The sequence below is a fragment of the Tachyglossus aculeatus genome, chromosome 2, assembly GCF_015852505.1.
Source record: "Tachyglossus aculeatus isolate mTacAcu1 chromosome 2, mTacAcu1.pri, whole genome shotgun sequence".
Taxonomy (NCBI): domain Eukaryota; kingdom Metazoa; phylum Chordata; class Mammalia; order Monotremata; family Tachyglossidae; genus Tachyglossus; species Tachyglossus aculeatus.
This window is the reverse complement of record NC_052067.1, coordinates 94545185-94568324: the sequence shown is the minus strand read 5'-3', so window position 1 is coordinate 94568324 and position 23140 is coordinate 94545185. Positions and strand designations below refer to the sequence as shown.

Sequence of the window (23140 nt, the reverse complement as noted above, 5' to 3'; positions counted from 1 at the left end):
GGGACTAGAATCCATGACCTTCTGACAATCAGGCCCATGCTCTATCCACTACGCCATGCTGCCTCACCTTCTCATCTTTATTGAGCACTTACTGGGTGTCATGCACTGTACTAAGTGTTTGGGAGAGTACAATATAACAGAGCTATAGACACATTCCCTGACCACAATGAGCTTACAGTCTAGAGCCTCACAGATCTTCTGTATGTCTCTCAAGCTTGAATGCAGTGCTCTTATTACAGTAGACACTGAGACAGTGTTGATGGGGGTAATAATGAAAATCTTTCCTTCCTTTGTAATTCCATTTAACCATCATCAATGGCATTTTTTAAGCATTTACTAATAATGTCAGTAGACTGAATTGCACACAATTAATCTTGATGGTAAAGGTGACAATGACTATTAATGACTAAGTGCTTAGTACAGTTCTCTGCACACAGTAAGCACTCAAATATGATTGAATGAATAATAAGATTAAGGAAGATTGCACCAGGATTCCTTTTTCCCCCCTCTTTTTACTAGACTTACCTTCCTACACACCCATCTCTGTCACAATAGTGTGGTCCATATTTTCCTGTTCTTCCAATAAATCTAGAATTGTTAGCTTTCTCTTCAATTCCATTAGTTCTATTTACTCTCTCTCTCTCTTTCTCTCCTGTCCCTTCTCTCTCTCCCCTTTCTCCTCTCCCTCCCTCTGGAAGAAAGCATCACATTGTGCTTTTTGGTGATCATGAGTGAAACTCGATCTTTCTCCCATGCTCTTTGGCTTCCAAGTTCTTGACATCTTCAGTTTAAATGTAGCACTGTAAGCATAAAATAACAATATTCCTTTTGAAGAGTAAGAATCAGAATTATCTCTTGAAATGTCTGTGAATAAAGCCAACCTATTGTCTATTCTTCTCTCAGTGATCCAGGCCACAACAGAGAAGCAGCGTGGCTCAGTGGAAAGAGCACGGGCTTGGGAGTCAGAGGTCATGGGTTCTAATTCCGGCTCCCCCACATGCCTGTTGTGTGACCTTGGGCAAGTCACTTAACTTCCCTGAGCCTCAGTCACCTCATCTGTAAAATGGGGATTACGATTATGAGCCCCACGTGGGACAACCTGATCACCTTGTATCCCCCCAGCGCTTAGAACAGTGCTTTGCACAAAGTAAGTGCTTAACAAATGCCAACCAAAAAAAAAAAAAAACCTGGAATTTCTACCAATGTGATTAGGGCAATTCACACCCAGATCCAGCTATCCTGAATGCTTGATCTCTGAATTTTGGGTTGGAAACTGAGGGAAAGTGAGTTTTCTTAATTATTCGCTACAAAACAACTCCTTTGATAAGGGCAAGTATGATAATCACCCCTCCGGCAACCCCATCAATGGCTCATTTAAAGGCACACAATTCACATCTTGTTTCCCACACTGAGTCCTTGCCCTGTGGAAGATTGTCCTGCCTTTTGAGTCCTTTGCACTCATTGTACAGGCCCTGCTGGATCTGTCTCAGTTATGTGATCTTTGGGTCTCTGCCACTGAGGAATATTTCAGAGAGATTGCTCAGATATTTCTTCTCCACAGAGTCAGTTAGTGAGTATTTTCTATATGGAAACCCATCTTTTTTCTTTTTCTTAATACACATCGCAGTTTGGTTATACTAGAAATCAATGGGAGATGGCCTGATTCTTCTAGGAATGCCCTTTTCCCTCATCATTGTCAAGCTATATAATGCATTGTCTGGTGAGGGAACGAGAACTAGAGCAATACGGTGTGAATTTCGAAATGATGAGGGGTTCTATAGAGTAAGTATGATGCTTGTAGTAAGGTCATTATCATCATCAACCCAATCCCATCTCTTCTTCCCCAAAGGGGAAGAGATTTTAATAGAAACCACCAGTCATGTTCAGCAGTTGACAGCAATAACTAATGTGTTCACATTATACCACCCTCCACAGCCTCCTGTTGTACAAATTCCCACTGCTGCCTAGTCCCCCTGTTAGGTCTCAATTCTGTTTCTCATTTCAATGCCCCTTGTTAAATGTTAATCTAGGGTCAGAGTCTCCAAAACCCCTGCTCTTCCTCTTCATTTTCTCAAAATACTTGAAACATCACAGTAATTATCTACTTGTTCCTGCCAAGATACTTGTGATTTTCTTTTTTTAAAAGTGCCGACCTTCTGGGAAGTCATTCAAGTGAAAAGACACAGCTGAGACCAAAGTTTGAAAGGCAAATCTTCAAACTACCCCTCATTCCCAACTCTCACTTCCTCTGATCCATTGCTCTGGCCATTCATTGCACCTGGAACTCCCGTCTTGGTTCCACAAACAACTCCCCACTTTCAAAACCTACCTAAAAAACCATCCCCTCTTGGAGGCCTCCCCTGATTAACTGCTCCACATTTGCAGGCACATCCTTCCCTCTGCCATCTCAGGATTTAATTATTTGTTTCCCTATTTCCTATTGATGTATTGATTAATGCATATTCACTATTTCTAGCTACCTGTTGAGAGAAGCGGTGTGGCTTAGTTCTTAGCCTCTAAGTACTTAGTACTTAGGGATGTGGCAAGTGCTTAGTACAGTGTTCTGCACACAGTAAGCGCTCAACAAATACGATTGAATAAATGTGGCCAAGTGAAAAGCCCACAGAACTGGGAGTTAGCTCTGATCTTGGCTCCTCCACTTGCCTGCTGTGTGACCTTGGGCAGGTTACTTAACTTCTCTGTGCCTCAATGTACTCATCTGAAAATGGGGATAAAGTCAGTTCTCCCTCTTACTTAGACTGTGAGCCCCCTGTGAGACACATTATATCACATTAATAAGGGACTATGTAAAATCAGATTATTTTATATCTACCCAGACATAAAAACATATAACATTCACGGAACATATGACAATTAAGCATGCTATTACTGGTCAGGTATTGGGCCAACAAGCTCAATTTCCTGTCTCTGACCCTAGCAGCAGGATCCTTGGAAGGAAAATATGAAGGTTGCCTTATTGAAAATCCAACCGCAATGTTAAGGAAAAACTCTTCTAACATGGTTAACTTTTCTGTCTACATCACTCACATTCTCGCTAATAATAGTGCGCTATGGACAACTCTCTGCCAGCAATGTATCCTAACTTTCTTGAACTTCTATGATGATTTTAGTCAGTGTGTCATGGAATTCAGTGACTAAATTATGCATTCACTATGGTGCTTCAGTGCCCCAGATTACAAGATGGGGAAAAGTAGGCAAGTGTTTGGTACATAGTAAGTGCTTAACATATGCCATAATAATTATTCCAGTCATTACCCAAATTCTCTTTGAACTATTGTTTTATCAACTACTATTAACTACTGTCTCTCCCACTGTAATCTGTGTGCTCCTTGAAGCCCAAAAATCTAGTAAATTGCCTCGTGCCCTTTAAGTGTCAATCAATCCTGGTGATGGTGATGATGATGATGATGGTGGTGATGGTAATGAACAGCAGAGTTCCCATTTTGTGATCTCTTTAATTGTGTGATACCATCCTCTAACTAGCCTGTATCTGTATGTTTGTTTTCTTTTTTTCCTTTGACTTAACACTAAAAACCCCTACAATTATAGTTACTGACCATGAAGGGCTATCTCAACTCTCTCTCCTCCATTAGAGTGTAAGTGCTTGTGGTGCAGAAAACGTGTCATTTGCTATCAAATAATGGTATCTACTGTGTGCAGAGCACTGTAGTAAAGGTTTGGGTAAGTTCAGTACAAGACTTGGTAGACGGGATCTCAGCTGAGAATTCACTTACAATTTCAAGTGCTTAGGAAAACAAACTGCAAACGGGGGAAGAGGATCAATAAATATTATTACTACTATGACTTCTGTATTCTTACCAAGAAAACTCTATAGATACTCTACCAGAACAATTGCAGATGGAAGTGGGGCGTTCTGGGAGAGATTTGTCTATGGCGTTACTGTGGGTCGGACATGACTCTACAGCATAAGACAACAACAACTACTACTCCTATTACCACTAATATATGCTATCATTACAACTACTATTATCACTACTAATACTTCTCTCAAACTAAGATTGCCCTTTACTCATTTATAGTGTTCTGAAGTCATGAGAAGAATTCACAGCCTTGGGATTTCAGGTACAAAAAGGAGCATGGTGAAGAAGGATCAGATTACAAACTTTTTTAAACAAACCATCATCACTGAGAAACTTGCAAGAATTTTTTTTTTACAATAACTCAGTGACACTTGCTTACTTTTCCCCATCTTGTAACATAGGGCATTGAAGCGCCAGAGTGAATGCATAATTTAGACAATGAATTCTATGACACACTAAATCATCATAGAAGTTCAAGAAGGTTAGGATGCACTGATGGCAGAGAACTGCCCATAACGTGCTATTATTAGCGAGGATATGAGTGATGTAAAGGGAAAAGTTAATAATGTCAGAAGAGTTTTTCCGTAACATTGCTGTTAGATTTTCAGAAAGGCAACCTTTATACTTTCCTTCCAAGAATCCTATTGCCAGTGTCAGAGACAGGAATTTGAGTTTGTTGAGCCATAATCAGACCCAATAATAGAATGCTTAATTGTCATACGTTCTCACTAGCACGTGTTGCATGCAAAGTGTTTTATGAAACTTTGTGAAACTTCCTCTCCCCTTCGTCCCCCCTCCATCCCCCCATCTTACCTCCTTTCCTTCCCCACAGCACCTGTATATATGTATATATGTTTGTACATATTTATTACTCTATTTATTTATTTATTTATTTTACTTGTACCTATCTATTCTATTTATTTTATTTTGTTAGTACGTTTGGTTTTGTTCTCTGTCTCCCTATTCTAGACTGTGAGCCCACTGTTGGGTGGGGACTGTTTCTATATGTTGCCAGTTTGTACTTTCCAAGCGCTTATTTCAGTGCTTTGCACACAGTAAGTGCTCAATAAATATGATTGATTGATGGATTGATTGATGAAATGAAACACTAGTGACCTTCAAGGGTAAATGTCCATCAAGGATCTAACTTCCAGATCAAAAGCATTATGTAGACTAAAGGGTTCTTAAAAGGTCAACATGTAAAATGATAACACTCCCCCTGACCCGCTGAAAGCCTAGCAATTGACCACAACAATGTATCTTCCAGAATAACAAATTCTTTTATAATAGTAATTCTAGGGGATAGCACTTTTAAATAAGTGATCGAGGCCATGCTATAATTGAATATTTCCTAGTGGCCTGTGATGTGTTATAGAAAGGATTTTGAGCACTGGAAGCCGTTAGAACAACCTTAATGAAACACCCGTAAACTGAACCCAGCCCCCCAACCACCACACACCCACACACTCAGCCTCACAACACTTGTGTACATCTCCACAATTTATTTATTTCTATTAATGAACTACTGCCCTTCTCCCCCTCTAGATTGTAAACTCGTTGTGGGCTGGGAATGTGTCTACTAACTCTTATATTGTTCTCTCCAAAGCGCTTAGTGTAGTGCTCTGTATGGTTAGCACTCAGTTAATGTGATTGATTGATTAATTAAATGATTAATAAATTACTGAGTATGGCAGTGCTACACATTTATGACAGTTCCACCCCCAAAGGCTCTTGGAAAGAATTCCAGCAATTTTTCAGTCCCAGGATGAACATTTGGATGGAAAACCCAAACAAATAAGGGCTTCAGTTTGTGCAAAATTGAATCAGATTCATGCCTGGGTTCCTAAGTCACTCTTCAGATATTGGTCTGAATATTTCAGGACTTTTTTTAATGGTATTTGCCAAGTGCTTACTATGTGCCAAGGACTGTACTAAGCACTGGGGTACATACAAGATCATTAGGTTGGACACAGTCCATATCCCACGTGGGGCTTGCAATCTCAATCTCCGTTTTATAGATGTGGTACCTGAGGCATGGAGAAGTCTAGTGAGTTGCCCAGGGTCACACAGCAGTCAAGTGTCAGTGATTAGAATCCACAGTGCTCTGCACACAGTAAGCACCCAATAAATATGATTGAATGAATGACTGAATGACTCCTGGGCCTGTGCTCTATCAACTAGGCCACGCTGCTTCCAGACAGACCTTTCTGAGAGAAGTACTCACTATACTCACTATGAGAGAAGTACTCTTATGAACTCTGCAGCTAGTGGCTCTGATTGGACCTACTTTTAACTTTAGTGATATGAAATAATAATAACTGTGGTATCTTAAAGCACTTATGATATGCCAAGTACAGTACTGGCTTAGATACAGGTTCATCAGGTTGGACACATCAGTCCCTGACCCATATGGGGCTCACAGTCTCAATCCCTATTTTGTTGATGAGGAAATTGAACATCCAAGATTCCACCTATTTTGTCCGTTACAAAGATGAAATACAACTACTCAGACAGATGTCCTCCAGGCAGGACTGGGTATAAGGTATTTTGTACTTGTAAAGAGTCAGGGAAAGGAACCCCAATTTCTCACCTGACAGTTCATTCTTCAATTAATCAATCAGTAGAATTCATTAGGCGCCTACTCTGTGCAGAGCACTGTACTAAGTGATTAGGAGAGTACCAAAGAGTTAGAAGACAGAACCCTGGCCTCAGTGTTCTTACTGCCAAGTGGGGAGAGAGACACTTGGCTGTTAGAAAGGGGGAATAATAAAGCATAAGATATGTACAACTTATGTTGTAAGGACATTAAAGGTTCAGGAAGTTGTGGAAGGCTAGGGTTATGAAGTGGGGAGATTAGAGATCAATTAGGAAGACCTCTGGGAAGAGGCATTATCTCAGAAGTATTCTCAACAGACTTCTCAACCAGGAATTCTCTTCTTAAATCTAACCCAAATTGGTCCTGTTACAATAAGAGCCACATCATTGTAACTCAACTCTGTTTTCGCTGCATTATTTCTCACTAAATCTGACTTGGTGAAGAGAAACTCAAAGCATCGTTTGGCAGATATGGGTTTCAATATCTTTCCTAATACGAAGAAGCTGTTTCTGTGTCTAAAACAATACACTACCCCTGAAGAACATGCATTTTTTTATCAACTGTGAGCTCTAGCTGCCCCCATATGTCTGGTGGCCCGGAACTGTAGATACTTTTGAAAGAAGCCCTCACTGTCTGCTCTTACAGGACACTGAAGAAATTGGCTGGAAATAGAATATTGTTTTCCACAACACAATTATTTTTCAGTATGTACTATGTCTGTAGACATATAGGTAGCTCACTGTGGGCAGGGAACATGTCTCCTTTCTCTCTTATATTGTACTCTCCCAAGTGCTTAGTACAGTACTCTGCAGACAGTAAGTTGATTAAGTAATTCCTACTTCTGCTACATCACTTCATATATAAACTTTCCATCAGTGGCATCACCTAAAGTTTGAAGGACTGCTATACACACCACTGAGCTGGACAGAAATAAAGCCAACTTAGGCATCTCATGCCCTTAGAAGTAAGCAAACAAACACTAGGGTTTTAATATTACACAGTAGAAAGCTTTGGGAGTGTTTGGGGAACAGCGTGGACACAAGCAGCATGGCTCAGTGGAAGGAGCCCGGGCTTTGGAGTCAGAGGTCATGGGTTCAAATCCCGGCTCTGCCAATTGTCAGCTGTGTGACTTTGGGAAAGTCACTCAACTTCTCTGTGCCTCAGTTACCTCATCTGGAAAATGGGGATTGAGACTGTGAGACCCCCGTGGGACAACCTATCACCTTGTAACCTCCCCAGCACTTAGAACAGTGCTTTGCACATAGTAAGCACTCAATAAATGCCATTATTATTATTATTATTATTGAGGATCCTAAGTTTCCCATTCATTTCTAAATTGAATCTACAAGCTTTTAAATAGACTCCATTGTTACTCTGTATTACAAAATACCCCAGTGGAATGTTTCTCCCCTGTCAGCTCTAGAATGTTCTCAAAGACCCTCCCTCTCTACTTTTAACTAAGGGAACCAGTTTCCACAGAGACTAACACAGCCTTACCCATCCACTTCAAACTCCAAGCTCCAAGCTCATGCCCCTCTCTTGAGGATTTGGAAGGGGTGGGATTGAAAATGGATCCGAGTTCACGACCAAATCACCAAGATCTGCACCCCAGATGGCCCTCTGGAGAGACAAGTTTCTGTTCAATGATCTTAAGTTACCTAATCAAGCAGGCAGAGTCAGAAGAATCAGAGGGCTTTGGAGGACAAAGCAATTTTGAGACTGTTTGTGGGTGACATGAAATTCAAAGGAATTCATTTGCTCAACTGCAATCTGAGATATTTTCAGATTCATTGAACCTAAAATGGGTAAAATGTCATTTTGTAGAAGTGATGTGGATTTATAATGGGTCCCTTTATAAATCCAAAGTGGTTTGTGTACTAAGCACTTGGGAGAGAAACAAAATAACAATAAACAGACACACTCCTGCCTAAAATGAGTTTACGGTCTAGACATAGAGAATAGTTTTTTGACAACCACGGGGACAAGGTTTTCCATGGGGGTGGGTGGGGAGGACAACAGAGAGATAGATGGGAGAGTTTTTTGCCAATCAATAAATTAATGGTATTAATTGGGAACTTACTGTGTACAGAGCCCTGTATTAAGCACTTGTGAGAGCACAAGCAGTTTGTTGTTCTAAAAAGGTTGCTCTTAGAAACTGCAAAAAGCCAATAGGATTCATCCGCCAAAAGCTTGAATGGGCATAAAAATTCTGAGTCTGCAAATAGTGTATTACCTAAACCTGGCTAAATGTACTTTTTTGTGTGAAAATTTCTGAATATTCAAATGCAATGGTATTTCCATTTTGTGGCTAAATCATGGTTTAATCCTCTACCAAAAGCAATTATCCATGAGACGATCTTATTGTGAAAATCAAGATCAAAATAGCTTACCTTTTTTCTTCGCTTCGACAAGAGTTTCTTTCACTGCTTTCTTTTCAACATCATCTTTTTCTAAAATGGAAAAAACACAATGTTTGCCTTTCACTCTGTACCATAAATCTGCCTGCCTTAGTAGTCGCTCGGCCTATCATGTACAGGCTTGGGAGACAGTATTTGGGGATTTAGCTGATTACTGAAATGCCATAACACTTTAACCCGGTCACTGTGAAACCATAAATAAATTCCGATTCATAAGTGAATGTCAAATATGAATGAAATAGATCCTTAATAACGCACTGAAGGTCAAGGGGGCAACTCTATGTGTGGGAAGATGCCAACTTTTTGCTAATGCCACAAAATCATTCATGTCAGCGAAGTCATTTAACAGCCTGATGAAACTGTGGAGGAAATCGGTTCCTCTTGCAAGGTGGTCTTAGACATTTAGGACATTCCTAGGGCAATAAGGCAAATATAGAATCATTAAAAAGATTCTGAGCCAGAACTGCATTTGGGAGAGGGATTCAATCAAATGCAGTTGAAGGGTGTCTATTATTTCTTCACAGATCTCCGGAACTTTAAGCTCCTTTATTGTAAAGTCCTTGTGAGCAGGGAACATGTCTACCAACTCTGGTCTATTGTGCTCTCCCAAGTGCTTAATACAGGGCTCTGTACACAGTAAGTTCCAAATTAATGCCATTAATTGATTAATTGACAAAAGATTCTCCCATCTATCTCTCTGATATCCTCCCCTCCTCTCACCCACAAAAAACTTTGTCCCTGTGGTTGTCAAAAAACAATTGTCAATATCTAGACCGTAAGCTCATTGTGGGCAGGAGTGTGTCTGTTTATTGTTATTTTGTTTCTCTCCCAAGTGCTTAGTACAGTGCTCTCTGTACAGTAAGTGCTCAATAAATACAAGTGAAATCCTTCCAACAGTTTATAATTAATAGTTCTCCAATAGTCTTAGAGAAGCAGCATGGCTCAGTGGAAAGAGCACGGGCTTGGGAGCCAGAGGTCATGGGTTCTAATCTCGACTCCACCACTTGTCTGCTGTGTGACTTTGGACAAGTCACTTCACTTCCCTGTGCCTCAGATACCTCATCTGTAAAATGGGGATTAAGACTGTGAGCCCCCCATGGGACAACCTGATTACCTTCTGTCCTCCCCAGCTCTTAGAACAGTGCTTGGCACATAGTAAGTGCTTAAAAAATACCATCATTATTATTATTATTCTCTTCTCCAGGCTGAATTCATTCAGTCATTCATTCAATCATATTAATTGAGCACTTACAGTGTGAAAATCACTGTACTAAGGCCTTGGTTGAGTACAGTACAAGAACAGACACATTCCCTGCACACAACGAGCTCACAGTCTAGAGGGGGAGACAGACATTAAAATACATGTGGCATGGAAGAGAAGCGAGGAGTCACTATGGGCTGAAGACAAATAGCACAAGACAAGACTTCTTTCATAATCATGGTATTTGTTAAGCACTTATATTGTGCCAAGCATTATACTAAGCACTGGGGTAAACTTCATTATTAACTGATGTTCTGTGCCTGGTCAACTATGACCCCCAGATTATCCACTGCTTATGGCTCAATCTTTTCCATTCTATACTACATTTCATCCTGTGTTCTAAGGAGCATTTTTCAGGATCATTTTCACTGTTTTTCTTGACTCCAGAGTGTGAGCCCACCTAATAAATTTAGCATTATTTGCAAACCCGTTGAAAATACAAGACTACTATAGGGTCCTAACAAATCCATTGTGTGGGGGAAGCTATGATCCTAAGTGGCCAAGTGGATAGAGCACAGGCTTGGGAGTCATAAGCTGGAGAAGCAGTGTGGCTCAGTGGAAAGAGCCCGGGCTTTGGAGTCAGAGGTCATGGGTTCAAATCCCAGCTCTGCCAACTGTCAGCTGTGTGACTTTGGGCAAGTCACTTCACTTCTCTGGGCCTCAGTTACCTCATCTGGAAAATGAGGATTAAAACTTTGAGCCCCCTGTGGGACAACCTGATCACTTTGTAACCACCCCAGCGCTTAGAATAGTGCTTTGCACATAGTAAATGCTTAACAAGTACCATCATTATTATTATTATTGTAAGGACCTAAATTCTAATCCTGGCTCCGCCACTCATCTGCTTTGGGACCTTGGACAAGTCACTTCACTTCTTTTTGCCTCAGTTACCTGACCGACTGTGAGCCCGCTGTTGGGTACGGACCATCTCTATATGTTGCCAACTTGTACTTCCCAAGTGCTTAGTACAGTGCTCTGCACACAGTAAGCGCTCAATAAATATGATTGAACGAATGAATGAGTAAAATGGAGATTAAGCCTGTGAGCCCCAAGTGAGACAGGGACTATGTCCAACCTGATTATCCAGTATCTACCCCAGTGCTTAGTACATAGTAAGTGCTGAACAAATACCATAAAAAACTCGCAGGATTCTACCCACACTTGGACGCTTAGGTGGACAACCATCGTCATGACCACAAATGGATCATCCAACGCCACTAATGTTAATCTCAACATCTACTGTTAAAGTCAAATGAGGTGGCAAAGAACTTAGAAAACTGTGGAAGAAATCAGCAGCTCTTACGAGACGGTGCTTTTCATTTTGGTCATTCCCAAATATAGGATCAATGATCAAGATAAAGAAGTCCTTTCACTGAACAGCAAAAAAGATTTTCAACCCCTTACCTTTCTTTTTAGTATCAGAAGTCCCTTTCTTGTCAGGAGTTGCTTTCTTGTCCTCTTCTTTTCCTAAAAAATGAAGTTAAAAGCATTTATGGAATGAATTCTAAAATCTGTGCATGCTTTATTTTGTAAGCCCCTTGCAGGCAGGGATCATGTCTATCTTAGTCTGTTGTAATGTACACTCCAAAAAGCTCAGTACAGGACTTTGCACACAAAAAGTGCTCAATAAATACTGTTAATAGACTGATTAATATTTTTAAATGTTCTGGCCTGATGATTTTACTACAAAAAATTCTGGACTCTGAAAATGTATACCATGTGATTGATTCAGGACAGACATACCTTGTTAACGAAGATCAGCCATTTAATGAGAAAATAGGTGTAAAAAGGAGGTATCCTACATTATTGTTATTTTCTTCAGTATTGATGAGTACATCTGAATATGATTCGATTTTACTTTCAGAAATGTGTCTATATTAACTAGTTTTTTAACGTCGGGATCCTGGAATTTCTCTGCAGCAGTTTGCTTAGGACGTGACCTTAGCCACTTATCTGGTTGGGAGCTGTTGGTACATCAGAAGTGCTGCCCGGATACAATTCATATTTTTCAAACGTGTTTGCCAACGGAGGCTCCTAGAAGCCTGCGGGCTGTTTGACAAGGAGAGTGTAGGGTCAGAAGACTAAATGGCTAATGGGTCCCCATTCCTGAAATCTGAAACCGTCTTCTCCTATGGAAAAGGACAGAGAATTTCCACCTCATCTCGACAGTGTCTGAGTGAGTAACTGTTGTTCTGTTTTCCCTTTAGAGTGTTGCTGGGTCTGGCAGACCAGCTGGGACAGGGTGTCTGACAGAGATTGGCTAATTTGCCCATCTGAATATTGTATTCCAGACACAATATGTGCTCAACAAATATTTTTGACTATCATCTAGACGAATGATTTAATGGAGGTCTTCTGGTAGCCCACTGGAATCTCTGATAAAGCAAGATATCTAGTGCGGATTTTAGACACTTGTTTAAAGCATTTATTTTATCCAAGGCCTTTCAGTGACTGGGGCCTGTAACTTCTAAGGAAACTCAATAAGAGAAGTTCTAACTTATGTGAATGTCTCCGTGAAGCTTATGGTGGATGAATATAATAAAACAGAGGATATAATGAATTCCCTTAGCTTTTTACCTACAAGATCAATGGCCACTCGAAAGATCATTAGAAAGAATTGTAACTTGAAGTATCCCTCTATATGGCTCCCAGGAATATGCTATAGGTCTTGTGGAGGACTAAATTTATGCTTTATCTGAAGGAAGCTGGGCCGTACTATTGGAGGCCAGTCAGACAAAAGCGGAGACAAGAAGTCATTTTTTGATGGTGTTACATATCCACTTTCATTCATTCTGCCTCCTTTCCTGGGCAATTTTATGTTGGGAAGTTTAATGTCCCTGTAGCGTTAATTTTGCATTTTCAGGACAATGGTGAATTTGTGGGTAAAAAGTAACACATTCAGCTTCCAGGGGGAGGGCAATGAAGTGGACTTTTTTCCCTACTACTAACAACATAGATGAGAGAAAACTACAAATGGGCTGACATTTCTCATCCATCACCTTTTGGTGGAGTTCAGTGTGATAGAATGGTGGGAATTAACTCCCTCAGGGAAACAAGGAGAGAAACAAGTTCAATCCTTCCACTCCCCACTTCTGGAAAAAAGAAAACTCACTCACAGCACTGGCTGAGAGTTTAGTGTGTGCAGAGGACTGTAGTGAGGTCTTCTGAGATCTGAGCACTATACTAGGGAACACAGAAAGCAAGGGATGTGATTCCTGCTCTTGAGCACCTTCGTCTAGTAGACACTTAATAAAGATTGTGGACAAGTATGGCATAGTAGATTCATTCATTCAGTCGTATTTATTGAGTACTTACTGTGTGCAGAGCACTGTACTAAGCACTTGGGAAGTACAAGTTGGCAACATACAGAGACGGTCCCTACCCAACAATCAATCAATCAATCGTATTTATTGAGCGCTTACTATGTGCAGAGCACTGTACTAAGCGCTTGGGAAGTACAAATTGGCAACACATAGAGACAGTCCCTACCCAACAGTGGGCTCACAGTCTAGAAGGGGGAGACAGAGAACAAAACAAAACATATTAACAAAATAAATAAGTAGAATAAATATGAACAAGTAAAATAAATAAATAAATAGACTAATAAATAGAGTAATAGAACACATAAATATAGTAATAGAGTAATAGAATGGATAGAGCACGGGCTTAGGATTCAGAAGGTCATGGGTTCTAATTACCAGCTCTTGCCACTTGTCTGCTGTGTGACTTTGAGCAATTCATTTCACAGCTCTGTAACTCATCTGTAAAATGGGGATTGAGACTAGGAGCCCCATGTGAAGCAGTGTGGCTCAGTGGAAAGAGCACGGGCTTTGGAGTCAGAGGTCAGGGGTTCAAATCCCAGCTCCGCCACTTGTCAGCTGTGTGACTTTGGGCAAGTCACTTAACTTCTCTGGGCCTCAGTTACCTCATCTGTAAAATGGGGATTAAGACTGTGAGCCCCACGTGGGACAACTTGATCACCTTGTATCCCCCCAGTGCTTAGAACGGTTCTTTGCACATAGTAAGCACTTAACAAATGCCATTATTATTATTATTATTATGTGAGACAAGGAATGTGTCCAACCTGATTATAGTTCACTCGGCTGCCCAGATTATCTTTCTACAGAAACGCTCTGGGCATGTCACCCCCATCCTCAAAAATCTCCAGTGGTTGCCTATCAACCTCCGTATCAAACAAAAACTCCTCACTATTGGCTTCAAAGCTCCCCATCACCTTGTCCCCTCCTACCTCACCTCCCTTCTCTCCTTCTGCAGCCCAGCCCACACATTCTGCTCCTCTGCCACCGCTAACATCCTCACTGTGCCTCGTTCTCACCTGTCCCACCGTCGATCCCCTGCCCACGTCCTACCCCTGGCCTGGAATGTCCTCCCTCCTCACATCCGCCAAACAATCACACTTCCCCCCTGCAAAGCCCTACTGAGACCTCACCTCCACCAGGAGGCCTTCCCAGGATGAGCTCCCCTCTTCCTCTGTTCCTCCTTCCCTCCCCATTGCCCTACTCACTCCCTCTGCTCTACCCCCCTCCCCACCCCACAGCACTTGTGTATACATATACATATTTATTATTCTATTTATTTTATTAATAATGTGAATATAGCTATAATTCTATTTTTTTACATTGATGCTATTGATGCTTGCCCACTTGCTTTGTTTTGTTTTGTTGTCTTTCTCCCCACTTCTAGATTGTGAGTCCATTGGTAGGGACTGTCTCCGTTTGTTGCCGAATTGTACTTTCCAAGCACGTAGTACAGTGCCCTGCACACAGTAAGTGCTCAATAAATACGATTGAATGAATGAATGAATTAGTTCGTATCTACCCTAATGCTTAGTACAGTGCCTGACACATTGTAAGTGCTTAACAAATATCATAGTTATTATTATTATTATAACATATGCACTTAGGCATAAATTGAAACTCTTTGAACTAGTCCAGTTGATTGATCACCACGACTTGGAGAGACAGTGTCTTCTAGTGAAAAGAGCATAGGATCGGGAGTCAGGAAAACCAGGCTCCATTCCCAGATCTGCCGCAATCTCACTGTGTGACCTAGGGAAAGTCACTTAACATCTCTGGGCCTCAGTTCCCTAAACTGTAAATTGGGGATGATAGATTGATAGATACAACCTTGTATCTATCTCAGGGCTTAGCACATAGTAATTGCTTAACCTCTCTGGATTCTAAGTTCACTGTGAGCAAAGAATCTGTTTATTGTTGTATTGTACTCTCCCAAGAGCTTAGTACATTGTTCTGCACACAGTAAGTGCTCAATAAATATGACTGACTGACTTTGCAAATGCCATAATTGTTATGAAATATCAATAGTATTTACAGAATTCTACTACCTGCCACTTGGTGTTTGGGAGCAAACAATAGACATTCAGCATGGCTCAGTGGAAAGAGCACGGGCTTTGGAGTCAGAGGTCATGGGTTCAAATCCTGGCTCCACTAATTGTCAGCTGTGTGACTTTGGCCAAGTCACTTAACTTCTCTGTGCCTCTGTTACTTCATCTGTAAAATGGGGGATTAAGACTGTGAGCCCCCTGTGGGACAACCTGATCACCTTGTAACCTCCACAGTACTTAGAACAGTGTTTTGTACATAGTAAGTGCTTAATAAATGCTATTATTATTATTATTATTTAAGACACCTCACCTACACTTGAGGAATTTACAATCTGACATATAACGGTGGCAATGCAATTATCCTGCTTTAGTACATACTGAATTAATACTTCCATATTGAATAATGCTTCCATTATACACTTTGATCCTGATGGCAGCTTAATACAGAGTTGGGAAGAACAGCAGAAACCCACAGAAAGCCAGTCTAAATAATGCACCTTAACAACATATCTATGAATTGGACCTTTAAATCATCATTATGCAATATTCATGTTGAAATGGACATCGAGCAGAACTTTATGAGAACCTCCAGTGTTTTATGTACATTTGTCCTGTAGACTGTGAGCTCACTGTGGACAGGGAATGTATCTACAAATTCTGTTATATTGTACTCTCCCAAAGGCTTAGTACAATGCTCTATACATAGTAAGTGCTCAACAAATACCACTGATTGATTGATAAAAGGTGTGTTGGTCGGACACAGTTTAATTTTGTGTTCATTGGATGTTCCTCAAAAAATCACTGCCAACTTAGACTTTTTGGAATAGGGAAATTAATATGTGTCAGCCAGTCAATTGTATTTACTGAGTGGTTACTATGTGAAGAGCACTGTATTACAGATTTATTACTCTATTTATTTTACTTGTACATAGCTATTCTATTTATTTTATTTTGTTAGTATGTTTGGTTTTGTTCTCTGTCTCCCCCTTCTAGACTGTGAGCCCACTGCTGGGTAGGGACTGTCTCTATATGTTGCCAATTTGTACTTCCCAAGCGCTTAGTACGGTGCTCTGCACACAGTAAGCGCTCAATAAATACGATTGATGATGATGGTTGATGATGATATTAAGTGTTTGGGAGAGTCCATTATAACAATATAACAGACCTCTTCCATCCTGTTATGATCTCAGTAGTTAGAGATTGTTCTCTATTTCTTCTTAAGGCTGTATGAGCCAGTGGAGAGAATATGGAGCTGGCAGTTAGAAGATCCAGGATTTAATTCCATGTTTTATTCATTCATTCATTCATTCAATCGTATTTATTGAGCGCTTACTGTATGCAGAGCACTGTACTAAGCACTTGGGAAGTACAAATCCACAACATATAGAGACAATCCCTATCCAACAATGGGCTCACAGTCTAGAAGGTTTTACTCACAGTTTTACTCCTATGTCATTAGCCTGCTGTGTGACTTCAGGCAAGTCACTTAAACTCTCTGAACCATAGTTTCTTCCTCAGAGAAATGGGGAAAAAATACCAACCTCTCTCTACCTCATGAAGATATTGAGGAATAGGGCAGCCTAGGGGAAAAAGCACAGGCTTGGGAGACAACAGGACCTGGGTATTAATCCCACTTCTGCCTCTTGCCTGTCTCATGATTTTAGACAAATCACTTCCCTTCTCTGTATCTCTGTTACCTCATCTGTAAAATGGGGATTAAAGCTGTGAGCCCCATGTGGGACATGGACTATGTCCAACCTGATTAGCTTGTATCTGCCCCAGCACTTAGTATAATGCCTGGCACATAATATGCACTTAACAAATACCATAAAAACAAAAACAGCAACAACAAAACCTGGTTTCTAATCCCAGCTCCACCACTGGTCTGCTGTGTGATCCTGGGCAAATCACTTAACTTCTCTATGATTCAGCTTCCTCATCTGTAAAGTGGTAATTAATTGCCTATTCTCCTGCCTACTTTGACTGTGACCCCCATTTGGACAGGTCTGTGTCTGACCTGATTATCTTGTCTCGATCCCATCACTTAGAGCAGTGCCTGATGCGTAGTAAGAGTTTAACAAATAATAATAATATAAAATTAATAATAAAAATAAGATGACTGATGTGAAAATGATTTGGACAAATGAATACACCGGAATCATTTGAAGTATTATAGCTTCATGTCCCAGTTCATCTGTCCTCACCTCTGCTTACACTGGTTGGTTTATAATTGTACTTTCCAAGCGCTTAGTACAGTGCTCTGCACACAGTAAGCATGCAATAAATATGACTGAATGGCAGTTTTGCAAGACAGGTAGTGCTCTGAGCCTTGTGTTGTCAGAGATTGAGCAATAATGAAGGGAAATAGTTTACCCTAGTGGAAATAGCATGGGCCTGAGGGTCTGAGGACTTGGGTTTTAGTACCAAACCCATCACCTGCCTGTATTGTGACTTTGGGCATGTCACTTTAACTCTTCTGAGTCTCTGTTCCTTCATCTGCAAAATGGGGGCTCAGTACCTGTTCTCCCTCCTACTTAGACTGTAAGCCCCAAGGGGGACCTGCTTATAATAACAATAATAATAATTATGGTATCTGTTAAGCGCTTACTATGTGCCGAGCACTGTTCTAAGTGCTGGGGTAGAAACAAGGTAATCAGGTTGTCCTTTCTGGGGCACACAGTCTTAATCCCCATTTTACAGATGAGGTAACTGAGGCACAGAGAAGTTAAGTGGCTTGCCCAAGGTCACACAGCAGACAAGTGGAAGAGCCTGGACTAGAACCCATGTCCTCTGACTCCCAAACCCGGGCTCTTTCCACTGAGCCACATGGCTTCTCTATCTTGTATCTAGCACAATGCCTGGGATATAATAAGTGCTTAAATATCATCATCATCATCATCATTATTGGCATAATTTAGGGAGCCTTCCACATATACCTACACAGAATTCCCCTGATGAAAGCATATCAAGAAGTACCTGGAACTGATTATCGAAAAGACAGGTTTTGCAGTAGGGGGACAGGAAGGAGGATTGGAAAATGTCTCAGAATTGAGCACTTCTAAGCAATTTAGCTTTTGCATTAATTAACATCAGATGAAAGAAAAATTAAACAACTTATTTTATCCTTCCTTAGCCCTAACACTTGGCTGCTCTTCTAACAATAAATTAAAAAGAAAATGTTTCACCGAGGGAATATACAATAGTTAATTACCAGAGAAATGATTTTTATAAAGACGATGTGATCCTGGGGCTAGTAAGAAATAAATAGAAGGTGCATAAAATGACTGGTTGGTTTGTTTCTTAGTTGATCTCTCTGTGTGAATCCATTTGAATATGAAAACTGTGCATTTTGGACATGGTCAAATCGATGTAATTTCATCATCCCTGTAGAACCAACCTTTGCTCTATCAAATATAAAGGCAATGTCTTTCTTGATTTTGGATTACCGCTGTGAGATTTTTACATTGGTAATGATGGTTATTGGGCTTCATTGGCATCTTTTTCTTCCCAAACTCGAGACCTTCTGAAACTTTAAAAACCTTCATTTCAACATTAATTCATTCCCTGTTTTTCAGGGCGAGCCACATTTTTTTCCTATATCAAGAAAGCAACATGGCCTAATGGAAAGAGCAAGGACATAGATACTAATCCTGGCACTGCCATTTGTCTGCTGTGTGACCTTAGGCAAGTTACTTAACTTCTCTGGGGCTCAATTTCCTCATCTGGTATAAAGGGAGTCAATAGGGTTCACGCTGCTTTTTAGTCAATCAATCAATCGTATTTATTGAGCACTTACTGTGTGCAGAGCACTGTACTAAGCACTTGGGAAGTACAAGTTGGCAACATATAGAGACAGTCCCTACCCAAGAGTGGGCTCACAGTCTAGTCCTAGTAATTGTATTTATTAACCACTTACTATGTACAGAACACTGTACTAACCTCTGGGAGAGAATTCACAGGTGGGAATTAGAAATGGTTCATGCCCCTCAGGGGGCTCACAATCTCAGAGTTTAGGTGAGGAGAAGGGATTTCAGTCAGACACATCGGGAGTGATGAGCCATTAAAACACAACATTTTCCCATGCTCTCAGAATAGTGCTCTACACACAGTAAGTGCTCAACAAGTGTTATTGATTAATCGATTGATGAACAAACGCACAAAATGGACTCAAAGTTTTTAATGGGATCAAGGAATCCAGGTGGAATTTTACCCCCAGCTTGTGAGCACCGAGCATGCTGGAACCTGGGACCCTCTCTGGAGGGAATAATAATAACTAGTATTTGTAAAATGCTTACTATGTGCCAGGCACTGAACTAAGCACTGTACCAAGACTCCCAGTCCCATGCTCCATCTACTAAGCCACACTGCTTCCAGTTCCTTCCCCACTGAGATCAATGGAGGTCATATTCAACAGAACAGACTGGGTTGCGGAAGGGAATGTTTGAGAGGGAAAAGGGCAAGAGGAGCTTATGGAAAGTAGAGGGTGTTCAAATGGAGATGTTCCTCAAGCAGAGGGAACTACAGGGCTTGTAGGAAGCAAATTTGTACTAGGAAATCCAGTTGGACATAATCTCTGTCCCATGTGGGGCTCACAGTCTCAATCCCCATTTTACAGATAAGGTGACTGAGGCCCAGAAAAGTGAAGTGATTTGCCCAAGATTACACAGCAGACAAGTGGCAAGAGGCAGGATTAGGACCCTTGAACTTCTGACTTCCAAGCCTGTGCTCTATCCACTCCGACTTGCTCTCTCGTTGGAGACAGGAGAGTCCAAAAGCTTGACGGAGCTGCTTTTATCACTGGCCCCGTGGCCATGAAGAATACTGGGAGCAAAGACCTTCAGTGGTGGGAGGGAAGATGGTAGCCACTCTGTTTCCTCAGCAAAAATGGAGGGGTCCAAGAGCATGTGGGAGCAGCTTTTATCCCCAGCCTGCTAAGATGATGAAGGTTTTTGTTAATTGCTTACTGTGTGTCAAGTACTGTTCCAAGCACTGAGGTAGACACAAGCTAATCAGGTTGGGTGCAGTCCCTGTTCTACATGGGGCTCACAGTCTTTATCCCCATTTTACGGATGAGGTAACTGGGGCCCAGAGAAGTGAGGTGACTTATCCATGGTCGCACAGCAGACACGTGGCGGAGCCAGAATTAGAACCCAGGTCCTTCTGAGGCCCAGGCCCTTGCTCTATCCACTAAGCCACACTGCTTCCCCCTCCTTCCCCACTGAGATCAATGGAGGTCATCCTGTACAGAACGGGATGGGGAAGGGAGCATTTGAGAGGGAAAAGGGCAAGAGGAGCTTATGGCAAGTAGAGGCTGTTTGTGTGGAGATGTTCATTCATTCAATCATGTTTATTGAGCACTTACTGTATACAGAGCAGTGTGCTAAGTGCTTGGAAAGTACACTTCAGCAATAAAGAGAGACCATCCCTGCCCACACTGGGCTCACAGTCTAGAAGCGGGAAGACAGACATCAAAACAAGTAAACGGGCATCGATATAAATAAATAGAATTAAATATATATATACATATATCAAAACAAGTCAACGGGCAATAATACAAATAAATGGAATTACAGATATGTACATATATACACAAGTGCTGTGGGTCTGGGAAGGGGGGTAGAGCAAAGGGAGTGAGTTGGGACGAAGGGGAGGCGGAGCTGAGGAAAACGGGGGCTTACTCTGGGATGTTCCTTTGGCAGAGGGAACTACAGGGCTTGTAGGAAGATGAGACGACAGGGATAACAATGGTGGTAGTAGTATTAATAGCATTTATTAAGCACCCACTTGGTGCTATTAACTAGGCACTTGTGGAGTTCAGAATGATGTTCCCTGCTCACAAGATGCTTACCCTCTAACATGGATCATATTTCTCCCCAAATAGATCGTATGGTCAGTCAATCAATAAATGGCATTTAGTGAGTGCTTATTATGTTTGGAGCATTGTACTAAGCGATTGGGAGAGAACAATTCAACAAAATTAACAGACACACTTCCTGCTTGTAACGTAATCCACTTAAATATCTCAACTCCTCACTATATAGGTACAGGAACCTCCGCAGAAATTAAAAACAACCTTCAGTGTGGCTTCCTGGTGTAAAAATTAGGTAAACAGCCCTCCCAAAATGGCACTCTGAGTCCGGACCAGTGAGCTGATATCTAGAGCAGCATGGAGAAGACAGAAAGACTTTGTCAGACAACGATGCACAAGTCGCTCAGGTCTGAAAGCCATTTCCCTCTTTCGAATGCTGCTAACTTTTTGGGGGAGTCCTTAGTGGCTCCAACTGTTTGCCATCAACCTGCCCCTCACATCCTCTGGGTGGGAGATAATTCCGAATTTTGAAGCAGTGAGCATAATGCAACCAAACTCCAAAGCAGATTTTGTGTCGTGCAGGGGAGCTTGGACTGGCAGATAGGCAGCATAGCTCAAAACAGATAAAAGTAAAATAATTAGACTGGGAGGCTGGAGTCCAACGAGGGAATTTATGTTAAATGGAAGAAACCATCCAGATGACTTATCGTCAGAAAAAAGGCTAAGAATTTGGGGAAAAGTGGATTTCACAAAGGCCCAGCCATCCCAGTGGAACTGGAAGAAAAAAAGGTCAAAGAAAAAAATAATCCCTCCAAATTTCACAGCGGGAGAGAGGAGGATGAACTAAAGGAACGCAGAATGAAAGGCCTGCCTGACTCCTTCTGTGATCCCGGGACCCTGGAAGATTAGGAGTGGAATTAGAGAGTAATTTCATTATAATGTCCCGCATTCAATGCTTCTCCCTGTCCGACATTCATTTTAAATCTTCCTGCCAACTGCCTATAAAGCCACTTTGGTCATTTTAACACTCGGCGATGTAACCTGCTCCGGAAAAAGATGGAATCAAGTAGTTTTCTGAGTGTTCAGAATGAACAATAAACATGCGCCCCATCTGAATGGTCTCCAATGTAAGATTAAAGGCATTTCTGACAATGAAAGTAAGAACACCTAAGGGAACGGTGTTTATTCTTAGTGGAAAGGGGAGTTTCAAGGTGAACTGCAAGATGTTTTCTTCGAATTAGAAAACTTGAGTGAATAATGACCCAATTCTTTTATTTGAATAAGGGGAGAACTGGCCATATTAAATCCAAACGAGGCCATAAACGACACCCTCCTGGGTCACCCCATATTCCATCAGCACAGGACTTTGTCACTGACAGGGGCACAAGAATGTTTGACAAACCATGTGATGATTTCCCTCCGTCACACCCATCCACCATGGTTAATGTTGAACCACGCAAAACCACTAAATTTCCCTTTTTACCTCTAACTTTTTCCTCAAGCTCTCCTATGAATCCCTCAAACTCTTCTGGGACTGGCTGCTTTTGTTTTTTTGTTGTTGCTCCTATTTGCTACACAACTTTAAGTGGGGACAACTTCCTTAGGTCAACATAATAAGAATTATGGTATTTGTTAAGCACTGACTATGTGCCAAGCACTGGGAAGGAAACAAGATCATCAGGTCCCACAAGGGGCTCGCATTGTAAGTAGGAGTCCGTCAGTCAATCATATTTATTAAGCGCTTACTGTGTGCAGAGCACTGTACTAAGCGCTTGGGAGCTTGGCAGACACATGGCTCAGTGGAAAGAGCCCGGGCTTTGGAGTCAGAGGTCATGGGTTCAAATCCTGCC

At 41.4% G+C, this 23140-nt stretch overlaps 1 protein-coding gene across 1 annotated transcript in view; it reads right to left on the bottom strand.

The window, feature by feature from the left end:
* LOC119941973 (triadin-like) overlaps positions 1-20385 on the bottom strand; it is a 229505-nt gene extending 209120 nt beyond the window's left edge. Inside the window, exons 1-3 of the mRNA XM_038762560.1 lie at positions 20223-20385; positions 11521-11583; positions 8829-8888 (exon numbers count right to left, since the gene is read on the bottom strand). Of these exons, the coding sequence (XP_038618488.1) occupies positions 8829-8888; positions 11521-11583; positions 20223-20385 (286 nt within the window). The remainder of the gene's footprint in view (positions 1-8828; positions 8889-11520; positions 11584-20222) is intronic.
* Between the last annotated feature and the right edge of the window lie 2755 nt (positions 20386-23140).